Source organism: Mastacembelus armatus, chromosome 9 (assembly GCF_900324485.2).
Source record: "Mastacembelus armatus chromosome 9, fMasArm1.2, whole genome shotgun sequence".
Taxonomy (NCBI): Eukaryota; Metazoa; Chordata; class Actinopteri; order Synbranchiformes; family Mastacembelidae; genus Mastacembelus; species Mastacembelus armatus.
Window position 1 is genome coordinate 22,893,492 of NC_046641.1, and position 15,387 is coordinate 22,908,878.

Genomic DNA, 15,387 nt, shown 5'->3' on the forward strand with positions numbered 1-15,387 from the left:
AAAACACTGTGGTTTTGTTAAAGAAAGCCGACAGGGTGCGCTCTCTGTCTTCTCTGTCTCTGTCATCTCTCTTCACAGACGTAAATAAAACAACCAGAATATCAACGAATCTCTGTTCATATGGGAATAATCTGAGGTGAACCAGGTAAATATTTACACGCCCCAGAGAAATGACATAAAACGTCAAACTTCATCATAGAATTTACTCACTTTTTCTGGGCGTTTGGATTATGGCGCATTACGTGGGTGAAGAAGCGCTCCTTATATTCCACACAGAGACGAAGAGTTTACTTTGTCCTCAGAGTAAAAACACAGATTTTAACTCAAATGAGGATTGTTTGGCTCCTCATTGTTTTGTATTGTGCCGCACTAATCCCCTCTCAGCTACTTTGACTGAAAGGCTCATTATGCGCGTCTTTGTCTGGTCGTTCAGTGCGTCTTTTGTCTTCTCAGGTAAATCACATGACTATTCATCCTGAGACACACCTTCTTGCATATGTTTTTTCTAAACAAAAAGTGTCTTAGAAAATTTAAATCAGTGTATTGTTTACTGTGAATGTGTGAACAAGATGACATTCACAGCACTCTGAAGTAAACACTTTAGCCTACAACATGCAGGTCTCCAGAGTCTTGTGAACCAATGTTCTGTTTGTGTTTTATGGTCTTATTTCAGTGAGTAAAAATTTGTAGTTTTTCCCTAACCATGCATAAACACTGTTTTCTCAAAAACAATCATGTATAAACTTGCTGCTCACATATTATTGTAGCCCAGTTTGTGCTGATTGCAGTGTCATCAGACTTTAGACATTAATATGTTTAAAAGCAACTGAAAAAAGCACAAATGTCAGGGCATGTCAAAACTTGTCCAGGGCCCCAAAACCCCCCAGAGGGGTAAAGACACAGTCATCAAAACCACATCTGGAATTTGTCCCACATGCATTTGGCTACATGAAAATGCAGCGTAGTCCACACATATGAGCTATAAACTTTAATGTGCAGTTCCAGGAGGTACCCGCACCCAGAACAAACATCTTTCATGTACTATACCTTAGTACAGTACAAAAAAAACACACATTGTAAGAATATTGGTAAAGCAATATAAAATATAAAGCAGTTTACTGAATTTACAGTTTGTTTTTCAGCAAACTAAAGTTTGTATACTTCTTGAGTAGCACAGTTTATTGTCAGATTTGATATAATGATTTATGGTTATAACTACAGTAATAAGAAAAGTTTGGATTTTTTTATTATTATGATTTATTTCAGGCTTCAAGGCAAACTTATGTTTTTACCTCCTTTTTATTATGTGTGAGAAAAAACCTCATAGCTCATGAGTTTATAGCAGGACAGATTTTGCCAAATCACCTTTGAGCATGAGTCTGTAAACTCAAGACTGATGGAAATAAGATGTACACATCATTACGGTGGATTCGTAAGGTCTTGTGTCCTTCACATACTGCTGCTCTCTGGGTTCTTGCCTGCAGCACTGATTCCCAGAAATGACCATGCTGAAAGGTAGACAGCAGTGCATATCACTTCGCAGAGTCTTCATTTGAACTGTTGGACATGTTTTATAGAATGACCATCTGATGCTGATTTTATTTTCCTTTCTGTTAAGCGTTGGTGACATTAGGCCTAGAGCAAATATACTTAATTATTAAAAGATATAAATAAAATAAAGGTATAAAAAAAACATAATACTTGGTTTGTCAAATGTCATCATGTAGTTTTAGGTGACAGTAGTTTTATTATAAACAATAAAGAAAGCACACTCCCTGCTTCATTTCTGTACAACATATTCCTCACAAATCCCCTTGTGTCCTCAACTCTTCCTGCAGAGAAGGAATGCCTGGCCACGTGCGTTCAGAACATGCAGCAGTCGGATGATCTTTCCCCCTTGGAGATTGTCGAGATGTTTGCAGGCCTCTCCTGCTTCCTCAAAGACTCCAGCGATGTGTCACAGACCCTGCTGGATGATTTTCGAATTTGCCAGGGTTATGCCTTCCTCTGCGACCTCATGCTCAGGTACAGCCATGATCTTCATGTCTGCTGCTGCCATGGTACAGTTCCTTCTATATATTGTACAGACATTCATTCAAGGTTCTCTTGTATCCAGACTGGAACAGGCCAAGGAGGATGATTCGAAAGATGCACTGAAAGACCTGATCAACCTGGTCACCTGTTTGACCACGTACGGGGTGACGGAGCTAAAACCTGCAGGCCTCACGACAGGAGCCCCCTTCCTGCTGCCTGGCTTTGTTCTCCCACAGCCTTCTGGGAAAGGTGTGTTGCTCGTTCATCCATAAATTCATCAGCTTCTTTCTCATATGATTTCTAAATCTGATTAGAAACTACGATTATGTCGTCCCTGCGGTTTGACATGTGCTCCATGAAATTAAAACTGGGGAAAGCAGAAAGTATATTAGCTGTCTGCTGGCCTTGTCTTGCATGTTGCATGCAGCACCTCAGCTTCGTCAGCTGTAACACTTATAAACAGAAGAAGAAATCACCAGGGGGTTGACATTTTTGGCTGAGGAATATGTTTGGCAAGTATAAAACTGCTTTAAGTCAACAAAAAAATCCAATTCATTAATGTTAAATGTGTTGTGTGGTTTCTCAAAGGGAAATTTGTAATCACAGTATGAAATCAGACAACCTCAGAATTGATTTTGGTAGTCTTTATAAAAAAGAGCATCAGTAGATTAAAATAGTCACTCTTAAATACAACACAACAGGCCGTTTCACTGGGTGATGTGTTCCTTGATAACGACAAACATCAGGCCTTTAGTTTAATTTCACTTTGTCCAACATCCACCATCCTGCTGCTATAAGTCCTCAGTAGAACACCAGATGTTTATTAATCCGTAGTTAAAAATAGTTCTTGATAAATGCAGAAATTCCTGCTTAAGTAAGAACTGCTAACAGCTGCATGTCCAGCTGTTGAAAATTATCTATCCCTACCAATGAATCCAAGAACAGAAATATGTTTAAATCAAATTATAGCAGTTTACAATATTTATGTCTTCACTTAGGGACCAAAGGTCTGTAGCAGTGTTAACAAGCAGCCTGGGGGAGTAACATTGTTAGTTTTGGGCTTTTCATAAGATGCCTTCAGAATAATGACTCAGCCTGTCTTTTCCATGCTAATCGCTGCCTGTAGCAGAGATATCGGAGAAGCTGGAATGAAGAGGCGTCCAAGTAGTTTTTTTTTTGGTGAAATTTAATAGATGAAAGACACCGAAGGCAAACAACCAACCAGACTCACTGAAACAGTTACTCCTCTCTTAGCTACCCCTCTCCATTGGTGTCATCTAAAGAAGGATTCAAGGGCACTTTGACAGTAAATGTTAAGGGAGTGAAGAGGTTCTTTCCAAGCCCTGTCCTGGTTACAGGCCAGTGATTTTCTGATCTCAGACCCCTCTGTGACATTTACAGACCACCACCAGCTTGGTTTGCCCAGAGCCCTGAAACAAGAGTGGGAACGTCTTGATGTATAGCCTAGCTGTTGTATCTCCTCGTCAGATCTTAATCCCTGAAATGACTTTGATGCTTGGCTGATCGCAGTGAGCTTAACCTGTTGACTGACGCCATGGCAACTCTGCCGCCTGTCATGCTGCTGAAGATGAATGCCTGCAGCTTCTTGCATACAAATGGGCTCTTTGGACTCAAGAGAGGCTTTAGTGGGTTAGAAAATTGTCTCGGGCTGCACCTCCACTGCTTAAGTTCCTGTGTTTCTTCACCCTCTCTCCTAAACTTATATGGCAGCTCGATCGGCCTTACATTTAAAAGACTTAGAAGGCGCATACGGTGTGATGGCGTTATGATAGTTTTTGTGTGTTATGATCTTGTCCTGAGGGCGATTGATGCCGTTTAACCACGTAACGCCATCGGTTTCATACCAACCGGGGACATGTGTTGTGTGCTATCCATGTTGCTCTATAGTTGAGTTTTCTTTCTAGTTCTTCTTCTATCCTTTAGACAAACAGGATGTTTAAACATTATCATTGTGTCTGTAATGTTTTATAAGTAATGTAAGGATGGATTAGAAGATGTGTTCTTGTATTGAGTTTTGTAAAGTACTGTAGATATGGAGGCCAGAGGAAATGTTCAGACACATGTGATGGACTGCATTCGTTTCCTTTCTTTTGATTGTTTACTTATTTACAAATGTACTTGAATCCTGTGAAATTCAAAAATGTTTTCTGTATTCATTTAACTTCGACCTTTTGTTCACTGTTTAGGCACAGAGACACAGCCAGGCGTCACTGGCACACTCACAGTAGCGCACAGACGCACACACACACACACACACAGTTGCGTTTACCCACCTAATGGCAGCTCCAGCTGTGTGCAGAGTCATTACCAGAAGCCATCATGGTGTGAGAGTCCACTAACACGCCTAATTAGCTCGCCGCATTCACTTTGCCGCCGCGTGTCCCTCGGTGTGTGTGATGACACATTTTAGTGTCAGTTTTCTTGTACGTGTTCCTCCGTGTGTGAGTCATTGTTTGTGGTTTCATGTTAGCTGCTCAACTCCAAAATGGAGGTCAGATTATGTGTGCAGCAGTGTAGTTAATGGAAAACATTCCTCATTCATGCTCTTGTACATTATTCTTCCATGCCGTGGACACACTGACAACTGACATATTGAATTTTTCTTGTGTTATTCAGCCCCCAGAACACAGTGAAGATCAAGAGCTGACTAGTGAACAAGGAATTTTCTCCCTTAATATTGTACTGCTGATGCATAGACACTTAACATTGACATTCATTATTAATAATAAAAGTCATGTATCACAGAAACAAGAAGTTATGTGGAAGGAGTGCACCATTACTGCAAATTAGACAACTCTTATGAGCTGTGGAGAGATAACATCAGATCTATTTTAGTCGTAGCACACTTCTTCTTTCTGCATGTTAATTCTCTCTTAACATTTTGTATCTTTAGTCAGTTGTTCATTCTTTATTAGTCATAATCACAAACCTGTGTCTTTTTCCGTTTGCATATCTTTTTCTCCAGGCCACACAGTGCGTAATATCCAGGCCTTTGCGGTGCTTCAGAACGCCTTCTTGCGGGCTAAAACAAGCCGCCTCGCCTGTATGCTCCTCGATGCCATCGGGAATATCTACGCAGCCGAGCCAGCCAATTACTTCATCCTGGAGTCGCAGCACACCCTGTCGCAGTTTGCTGAGCGTGTGGCCAAACTCCCCGAGGTGCAGGCCAAGTACTTCGAGCTGCTGGAGTTTGTCGTCTTCAGCCTCAACTATGTGCCGTGCAAAGAGCTGTTCAGTGTCAGCGTGCTCCTTAAATCAAGCACGTCGCACGCCTGCAGCATCACTGCCGTCCAGACGCTGCTGAAGTTCGCCCGGCATGACCCAGTGTTCAGCGACGTTCTGCGGGAGGTCGGCCTGCTGGAGGTGCTGGTCAACCTGCTGCACAAGTACGCAGCCCTCCTCAAAGACCCAGCTACGCAGCAGCAACCACACAATAATGACCAAGGTGAGAGACCAAGTGCTAGGGGAAAACAGACCACCAACACCAGTAAATAAAATACAAGTTTTATTGCTCTATAAATGCAAATGTAGAAGTCAAATGGGCAGCATCCAGTAATGGCTGCACCTGAGCCAGCCAGAAGATCAACACAGCCTGTAGAGCAGGTCTGAGCTGAATCAAAGACAGAATAAATAAACCTATTGTGAACGTATACATTACATCCGACACCGTTGTTATTATACCTCAGTGTCTTTGTGATATTTGTTCAGTGTGTGTCTCTACAGCAGCCATGGTGCTGCCTAGTTCAAACCTCTCCTTTCTCTCTGTCGTCTCCTCTATCTGTTTCTCTATCTGTAGCCGACTGTAAAAACAACACAGTAGCAGAGGAGCAGAAGCAGTTGGCCTGGCTGGTAATGGAAACACTGACTGTGCTCCTGCAGGGCTCCAACACCACAAACCCTAATGCAGGTAAACACACACACACACTCACACTCACACGCATATTTTAAGGCCCATGCACATTATGCCATAGGCACGATTCATTGTTTTCTAAGAAGTGGCAAAATGGTTTTAAAGGGTAGAAAAAATGTTTTTAAATACGTGCTTTAGTAACAAGACTAAAGCTTCAAAGAAAATCTTGGATCAGGTCATATTTTCCACTGCACTGGGGGTATACTGAGCTTCACTTTTATCTTCAATCCTTTGTACTCTGCACTGGATTACAGAGCATATACACCAAACACATTGCAGCTCCAGGTAACCTGTTACAGGATCAGTAAGGACTCTGGCTGTCAAAATTAATGCATTAATGCAAATTCATTTTAACAGCACTCATTTTATTAAAGCAGCGTGCATTTCCTGTTTGACCCGTGGCCTTGCCCGTAGCAGGAGAAATGGGAAATGCAGCCATAGACAGTAAAGAGAGCAGCAGCAAACAGAAATGGAGAAAGAAAAAGGTCTGAATGGTAAATTCATTTACCAAACGATGTCTGAAGGTTCTGTCGACAGGACAAAAGTCGTCTGCGTTTATTGTCGATGTGAGTTAAGTTGGTTTGTGTCTCTGAACAACTGGCTCAGTGCAAAGAAAGAAATAATCCCATGTGTTTAATAGACATGAACAAGTTCTTTGAAACATGTCTGTGTTCTTTATGCTGTATGCTTAGGGTGGTTTCACTAATAATAAACATACATTTGCATGAAGCATCCATGTTTGTCCGTGCCCATGTTGATCAGAGTATGAAAAACCTGAAAAGTATTAATTTAAGGTACATTTAAAACAGATTAACCACGAGTTAACTCATGACAATCATGAGATTAATTGTGATTAACTATCTTAATCGATTGACAGCCCCAGTAAGGACACATATTACCGATGCTTTTAGAGCAACCTATGACACACAAATTGTAATATTCATGATTTGCGTCAGTGCTAATGAAGCCAAAGTACAACATCAGTACAACATCGCTCCACGTGGTGATTGTGTCTAATAAAGAGTGACCAACAGACTGCAGGCTGACAGCACAGAGCTCTTTTTAACCGTGATGATGTTTGTTCATTTTGTCAGTAAAGATGTGTGACGTCTGTGGCATTGCACTCTGAAATCCAGTGTGTCAATGTCATAATAAAAGCTCAGGGTCAGAGATCCCTGAGGTAACAGTGGGACATATAATTCTTAGACTGTAAAAATGAACCTGAATAAATCTCAACATTACAAGCAGCCACTTAAAAAAACTCCTATTTTTTGGAATAGCTTCCAATACCAATAGCAATTAGATTGATAAGGGCTTTATAACATCCAAAAACATAAGGAATCAGAAACATTCAAATGAGCAAAGACCGTTTTTGTCTACTTTCTTTCGGATTCCAGCTCTGTTCAGGGAGTTCGGTGGTGCTCGTTGTGTTCACAACATCGTGAAGTACCGTCAGTGTCGGGAACACGCCCTGCTCATCATTCAGCAGCTCGTCCTGTCGCCCAGCGGAGATGACGACATGGGAACACTGCTGGGGCTGATGCACTCAGCACCGTCCAGTGAACTGCAGCTGAAGACAGATATATTAAGGGTAACAACACACACACACACACACACACACACACACACACACACACCCAGAAACTGTCCCTTACAGTCGGTTATTTTAAGGCTTTAGGTCATTTACTTTGGATTGGTATTTCCTGTTAAATTTCCCCTTTGTACTTTCATGTATTTCACAATGAATCTTTTTTTAATGTTGGGATTTTTGGTAGCTGCATGTTTGACAGTGACTGTCTGCTCTGAAAATACAACTGGACAATTTCTATGATTTTAGAGTCATTCTCATCATAAATCTAATGCTCTTTGTTCTCCTAAAAAATAACCTTGAGTATGTGTGGGAAAGAACTTATCAAAAGAGTGTTAGCACCAACAAAACCTTCAGTTTCAGTGAGAACACGAGAAAGGAAAGTCTGTAATTTAAAAATCAATAGACATCACATTTCAAGCCCTGCATACAGTAATTGCTTCAAAGCAGCAGGTCTGGGTCTTAGGTGCACATAAAGGCATTTACACACACGGGAGGAGAGAAGGCAGCTCATTTTCTGAAGCGTAATTGCATTTTCAAATTTCACTCCTTCAGACGATGTAAACCTCACAGCTTCTTAAGGCTTTGGGCGGATTAAGCTGTCAGCGTTTTGCTCTTATTCCGCTAATCAGGGATTTTAATTATCAGCTGTACAAAACCTACAGACTGCAACGAACTTTTTTAGATTTTTAACCAAATCTAGTTTGAGTAAAATCTTTTTTTCCTCGACACGGTTCGTGTACCGTTGACAGTAACGCGCTGAAGACACAAGCAGATTGAAATTTAAGATGATTCGCCTTGTGAAAGTGTTCAGTTAAGTCAGTAATCTCTCAGCAGGGGCCAGTCTAACGCATAGGTGGTAAAGTTAACACCCCGAATTAGCACATAGTCCCAGCCTGGTGGTAATTTCCCAGCTTGGAGAACAGGAAGAGGATGTCTTCAGCATCCTGTGACTGGCTTAATAGTGCTGCTGAGTGCTGCACTATTTTAATGCAGCAGCAAACGGCTGAGTCAGCGGTGCTACGTATTGCTGTTTTTACTTCTCTTTTATTCCCTCCCTCTCAAGTGAGAGACAGTATTATAGTGGAAACAAACCCAATTACTTCACCAAAGTGTACTCAAGTGGTGTGAGCACACATGTAATGACCCCCGAGTTCACGACTGTAGAAATGAGCGATGTAGACCAAATCCTACGTCAGAGTATGTGTGAATACGTTTCTATGGAGCTGCCGGTGTTATTATGATATTGTCAATTTCACAGTTAAGCAGTTTAAGCTTTGAAATTCATTACTGACCTGAGTTTAAGCTGTTAGGTCGAGCTAAAATAGTTTTTATCTTATTGTCTTACTGTCTAGAAACTTACAATGTTTCAAATGTGTGAAAAATAATCACATTTCTGCAAAACTCTTGCCACAGAGATACAAACGGGATCACCAGCACCAGCATAAATGAAATGGCAAAGTCGCTTACAAGTGTGTATTGTGTTACAGTTTATATTATCAAGTTTAAACTGACATTTTAATGGATAATTTCACCAAATTACATTTGTTTTCTCAGTTGCACCCAGTGGTGCCTTACATTGGGTTTGTTTTGTTTTTATATTTGCTTTTAGCCATTAGGGTGAGGTCAGGGGCATTTCATTACAGGCTCAAAACACTGAATTTGTTTCTCTACTCAAATCTAACATGGTTTTTCCATAAGAGCTGTCACAGTAAACATGTCAATAGATTTTATATTTGCAGGCCAAAGGAGAGCTGTTCTACAGCTGTGTGGTAGACTGCGTACACCAGTGTGTGCTGTAATATTTGCGTGTTCAGAAAGAATAACCGACAATACAACCTACATGCGGTAGATGTTTTTGTCTTCTCATCCCAACATTTTTTGCATGGAAAAAAAAAAAATTTTTAAAAATGTTCATTCAGAAGGAAATAAAATTTAAAACCTTAAAAAAAGTCCTGTTTTCCCTGGCATATCCTTTCTCTGTACGATCCCGACATTTTCTCCATCTGTTAGTTATAATTAAAACCTTTTGCATGTCACTGTCATTCTGTTTTCTCAGGCTGTTTTTAACTCTTATCTAGGTTAGGGTTTGATGTTTAGGTGACTTGCAAATGTGAATCATAAAGTGTGGAGAAGTGTGGAAAATCCAGTCGGCGCAGTGATGCGGAGAAACCCGGAGGGGTTCATAAATGTGCCTCACCACAAAAGAAAAACAAGTTGATGAATAGCAACATGACAGAATGAGGTGTCAAAAAACCACTGACATCAAAACCGAGAGAGAATTGAGGTTTGAGTAACAAGATATAAAACAAGTAAATTAAATAAAGTGAGTCAAAATCATGCAGAGGAAGTGACAGCTTCCGAATAAATTATGAGCAGCTTATTTACCTTGGGGGGGGGGGGAGTAAACACAATTCATTCAATGTGTTTTATTTCTTTGTAAAGAGTTCATTATTTTGTGAAATAAAGAATGTTTAGTTTCAAAACTTTGTCTTCTTTTTTTCTTAAGGCTTTGTTAGCTGTGTTGCGGGAGAGTCACCGCACACGGACCGTGTTCCGTAAGGTGGGCGGCTTCGTCTATGTCACATCCCTGCTGGTTGCCATGGAGCGCTCCCTGTGCCAGCCGCCGCGACACGGCTGGGAGCGCATCAACCAGAACCAAGTGTTCGAGCTTCTGCACACCGTCTTCTGCACACTCACCGCCGCCATGCGCTACGAGCCAGCCAACTCGCACTTCTTCCGCACAGAGATCCAGTACGAGAAGCTGGCCGATGCCGTGAGGTGAGGTTTACTCAAACATGGTCGGGAGCTTTGACAGGGTTTTAGGTTGAACTTCAGGTTGACTTTTCAGTCTACACCCTGGAAATACTGAACTAGTTTGACATAAACGCCTTAACTAGTTTCTCCCATTGCTCTCTGGCCCATGTTGTGACCCTCCTCCTTAGTTTGCTCAGGTATTTCATTGCTTTCAGGAAACCACCACCACATTAGGCTTTGTCGATCCTAGCTTTTCCTTGATAGCGGTTTCATTAAACCTTATTTTCCTGATGTTCATCACTTTGTCTACTTCCCACCAGGCTGCTGGGCTGTTTCTCAGACACCAAGAAGCTGGGTCCCACAGCCGTGTTCCCCTCCAACGCTCAGCCTTTCCAGAGGCTGCTGGAGGATGAAGCGGCCTCTGGAGGCTGCACAGGAGACAGTGTATGCCCCACACTCAAACACTGCAGCAAGCTCTTCATTTACCTGTACAAGATGGCCACCGACTCTTTTGACAGGTCAGCAGGTTACATTTTAAACGTGAGAGATTATGTTTTTTGTAAAGAAAGAAATCGGATATGTCTATGATGTCTTCTGTTCAGCCAGCAGGTCCATATCTGGCTGAAGAATCAAGTATGTGCTAATAACGGAATAGGATGGTTGTCATTGTACTGTCAACAAGTTATATCTTTACTGTTAGTGGTTAAGTACATCTGTTAAGGGAGAGCTTGTCATCTCTTGATGTTACTGTTCGACTGTGGCTCTGTGAGTTTGAGGAGCCTCTAGTCTGAGATCAGCAGGTTGTAGCCACATGTTCCTTGAGAACGTTTCTGTGATAGATCAAGAACCTCACATTTTTTTTGTTATTTGGTCCTTGATGTTTTCTTTTTTTTTTTTTTCTTGGTGGGGACTCTCATATTCTCCTTTGAACATCGAGAGAGCCCCTCTGCCAAGATGTTTTTAATAAGATTCAGGATCCTGAGCCTGAGAGAATAACGATAGTTTAACAAACATCACTGATGTGTAACAAAACTGAAGCAGAGTAGAAATGGTGCATGTATTTAGGATTGCTTCAGTACATACATATGAGAAACCTGGAGTGGGATGTAGTTAAAGATGTATCTTATCTGCTGTTTTCAGTGATTGGACCTGTGGTATAATCATTTACACTTTGCCTGTTTCTCCTTCTGTGCACGTTTGCACCACCTGGACGCACAGATTTACTGGAGGTGTCAATGAGGGATTTTAATGCCAACTGTGTTAAAGTTGAAGTCCTCGACAGTGAAGTCATTATGACAGCACGTGCACGCTCAGCCCATGTGCAGTTCAGGTGTTGTGCATGTGCTCCAGCTGTTTTCTCTGTCGGCTGTCCACTAACAGCTTCTTCCCTTCTTCTCTTTTTCCTTTTCTTCCTCTAACCTCTGCCGCTGTCTGGCTGTTCATCCTCGATCTGGTCCATCTGCACGGCGCCGTGTGTGGGTGTGTTTGCTTTTGTGTGTGTGTTTATTCGTATGTCCACATGCATATGTTTCCTTGTTTTTTGTTTTTTTTGGTATGTGTGTATATGTGTGTGTGTGTGTGTGTGTGTGTGTGTGTGTGTGTGTGTGTGTGTGTGTGTGTGTGTGTGTGTGTGTGTGTGTGTGTGTGTGTGTGTGTGTGTGTGCGCGCGTGTGCTGCCATGCAGTCGTGCGGAGCAGGTGCCACCCTGCCTGACTCATGAGACCTCGTTGCCCTCGCCGTGGGGCACACCAGCACTCGCCAGGAAGAGGTAGCTACAGCGCTGTCATTTTTCTCACCTTCACCCTTTTCTCTCCATCCTCCTCCTCCTCCTCCTCGAGTCGCTACCAGGAGCACCCATTCGTAGCATAATGATCATGAGCCCACCCAACGGTCACCTGAATCTTTTAGCAGATCTTGAAAATGAGGAACGGTGCAGTTGCTGTTAGAGTTACAGAGATGAAACAGGCTCTTATTGACAAACTGAAACAGGAACAAATGAAGAACTTTAAGGTTCAAACGTCCATCTAACCAATTTAAACATGGAGGTGACATAGAAGTAGATGTTACAGATGTTCCACAACATCTGCAGTCCCAAAATGCATGTCTCACTACTTGTTTTAAAACACATTTCCACAGCTACACTCAGACCTAAAGAGAGAGAATCAGTGAAATTTCTCTGACTATAGAGCAGCTTTGTTTTTCTCATGACATTCCTTCTCTCGCTCCTGCGCCTCCTCCTTTTTCCTCTTTCTTCTCTTGTCTCTCAGCTGAAGCTGCCATCCACCCCCCACCTAACCGCCAACTCTGTTACACTTTGAATTTCATTTGCAAGCAGAAACACAGTTGGCACGTTTTAAATGCACTCTGCCTCAGTGAGCTGTAAGAGCCTTCAAGGTGAAGCTGGGGGGTCTCCTCTCGGTGGTCTCCCCTTCTGTCTGTCTGGATCAGCTCCATGGCTGCATATTCATGAGCTGCAGTTTAAAGATGATCAGGCCCTTGTCCTTGTTTATTGTGTGTACTTCGCTATAATCCTATCTGTGTTGATGGTTGAAAATCATAAATTTTTAACTACCCAAAAGGTTTGAGGAGTGCGATGTAATTTGAAATTGTTTTTTACACAGTTTTCTGTATTAAATGTAAGGAGATGCAAACTGCTTAGGATATGCTCAGTTTGGTTTAAATAAACTTGACCTATGACTAAATCTCTATCCAAATGAACTCAGCAGCCCCTAATAAACGTTGCCTTGAAGTAAAATAACAGCAGTTTGCTGCATGTAAATCGGAGTCAGAGTCAGTGCTGTGATTATTACATCTGTGACACAACAGGCACTTTAGATTTTATGTTGTTTTTTTGTCTGAAAACAACCCCCCGCTCTGTCACTGTGTCGTGATAGGACGTTTCCTGAGCCAGCCTCTTACACTATGTCCACACTGAGCTGGTGCTCACTTCACTGGTTCAAAGCCCCAAATCAGGCCTGTGGGGGAGGGGGGCAGGGGTTGGACTTGATTTTCTCCTCATTAGCTTGTGCAAGCTGTAACCACCATGTTGAATTACTGCTGGAGCTTCTGATGTGGCCTACATTATGCTGCTCATATAGGCAGGGCAGGAAATACCACCACACAAACATTAGACACAGACTCTGTGTCCTCTCAGGCAGCAGATAATCATTTATAAGCTAAAATAAAACAATGTGAGGCGTCAGCAACCACTATAAACATGACAGCAGAGCTATCTGCTGTTCACACATGTGGAGGCTCAGGGTTTAGGGTGAAACAGTACCTGACTGACTCTTAGGTGATCTCTGATGTGTGACTGACTAATATTTATATTGATACAGTAATATAATTATGTCCATCTTCATTATACACAAATTTTCACTAAATTATGAAACACTTTCCTATGAAAGGTGATAAATATTAATATTTGTGCTAAACACATTTTGACTAAACTAAACTAAACATGTGTCTGTCTCCTTGTGCGCCCAGACATGGCTACTATGGTACATCAGGGCCCCCTGCCCCAGTCAGAGTCCTTACAGATCTGAAGCTCCACCTGGCCACCGTTTCCCACCCTGCTTCCTCCTTGTCTTCTTCTGACATGGTGGTCATCCACCCAGGCGCCGTCCTTGCCATGCTGGACCTGCTGCCCTCTGTCGCCTCCGACAGCCAACCAGAGGTGAGGAAACATCACACGGAAATCTTTCCGGTCAGAGTGGATGGGTTTATATGTAGGGCAGGAAGTAGTGCAGGGCAGTACTTTCTGTGTTTTGGTCAGTGGATAAATTTCTGTCTTCACATGGTAGAAACCTCACCCAACCTTAATTCCTTTCTCCTCCTCCTGTCTACGTCCAGCATGCCCTCGACCTGCAGCTGGCGGTGGCCAACATCCTGCAGCTCCTGGTGAACAGTGAGAGAAACCAGCAAGTCTTGTGTGAGGCCTGCCTCCACCAGCGGCTGTTGCAGCGCTGCAGTCAGGCTCTGGGTGATGAAGACCACCCTCTGCACCCGCCGCTGCAGAGGATGTTTGAGAGGCTGGCCTCGCAGGCCCTGCAGCCAATGGCACTCAGGTACTGCCCTTGTCTAATGATATTCTTAGGTTGGCTACTATAACCTGTAACTTTATCCTTAAGCAGTCTGTCTTAATGATCCCAGAGTCAAACCTAAACATCCATCCAGTTTGTCCCTTTACTTGCACTTGTCTGCGAGTCTTTTCTTTCTCCTGACACTGAAGGAGAAACATCCGAAGAGCTTCAACGGCATGTTCAGGATGCAAATATTTATACATTCATACAAGTAATTAACGTCTCCTGTGATTACAGTAGAGGTTTGGAGATCAGATTTGCTTAATTCTTAAAATATACTGCAACTGTTTTCCCAGTCGACGAAAAATGATGCACTGGTTATTATATTTCAGGATAGTTGTTAGATAAGTATCTGAGTTTTATTCTTCTTTTTTGTCTGCTTTTTGTCACTTAGTTGTTTATAACTACAATTTCTATGATATGACATGAACAAAAATAAGTACCTACAGTTGCACAAATGTTTACTGCTTCTAGCATTTTTTTTTTTTCTTTTTTCGTCACACGTGGAATCAAACCTGGTCCCCTGATAGTGCCAAGTGGTACTACTTCGATAAGTGAGGTTTTCCCTCCAGTGACTGAAAATGACGTATGGGAAGATGAATCTTTTTAGACATGTTTTAGTGTGTGAAGGAGGGCTATGTATCCAGACAGAACTGAATGATTCTCATTTCATGCTTGACTAGTTAAATGAGATGGGAGGCTGGGGTTGAGGAACACAGGGGAGCTTATTTGACATCTACATGGTTGGTTCTCTTCATATGTAAATGCTGCCTCCCTGGATGATAGTCTCTCCCCTTGTAATTGTCCTGGAGGTAAACATATCTGTAGCTGTCAATCTGTTTCCCATCCTCCTTTCTTGTCTCTTCTCTCTCATCTTAACTCACTCCTTTGCTGTCAGTCTTCTTCTGTCACTTTCTCTTCATGTTTCTTGTCCTCTTGTGTTTTTTTGTTTCCCCTCCGTTTTGTCTCCAGTGCCGGTGTCAGATGGCAGATGC

The 15,387-nt window shown here is 42.2% G+C and overlaps 1 protein-coding gene across 6 annotated transcripts in view; it reads left to right on the forward strand.

Moving 5' to 3' along the window:
- wdfy3 (WD repeat and FYVE domain containing 3) overlaps positions 1 to 15,387 on the forward strand; it is a 77,504-nt gene that overhangs the window by 22,421 nt on the left and 39,696 nt on the right. For all 6 annotated transcript variants that reach the window (XM_026320737.1, XM_026320736.1, XM_026320731.1 and 3 more), the window contains exons 7-15: positions 1,839 to 2,025; positions 2,117 to 2,283; positions 5,021 to 5,500; positions 5,852 to 5,962; positions 7,363 to 7,556; positions 10,063 to 10,334; positions 10,631 to 10,828; positions 13,797 to 13,986; positions 14,163 to 14,377. In XM_026320737.1, the coding sequence (XP_026176522.1) occupies positions 1,839 to 2,025; positions 2,117 to 2,283; positions 5,021 to 5,500; positions 5,852 to 5,962; positions 7,363 to 7,556; positions 10,063 to 10,334; positions 10,631 to 10,828; positions 13,797 to 13,986; positions 14,163 to 14,377 (2,014 nt within the window). The remainder of the gene's footprint in view (positions 1 to 1,838; positions 2,026 to 2,116; positions 2,284 to 5,020; positions 5,501 to 5,851; positions 5,963 to 7,362; positions 7,557 to 10,062; positions 10,335 to 10,630; positions 10,829 to 13,796; positions 13,987 to 14,162; positions 14,378 to 15,387) is intronic.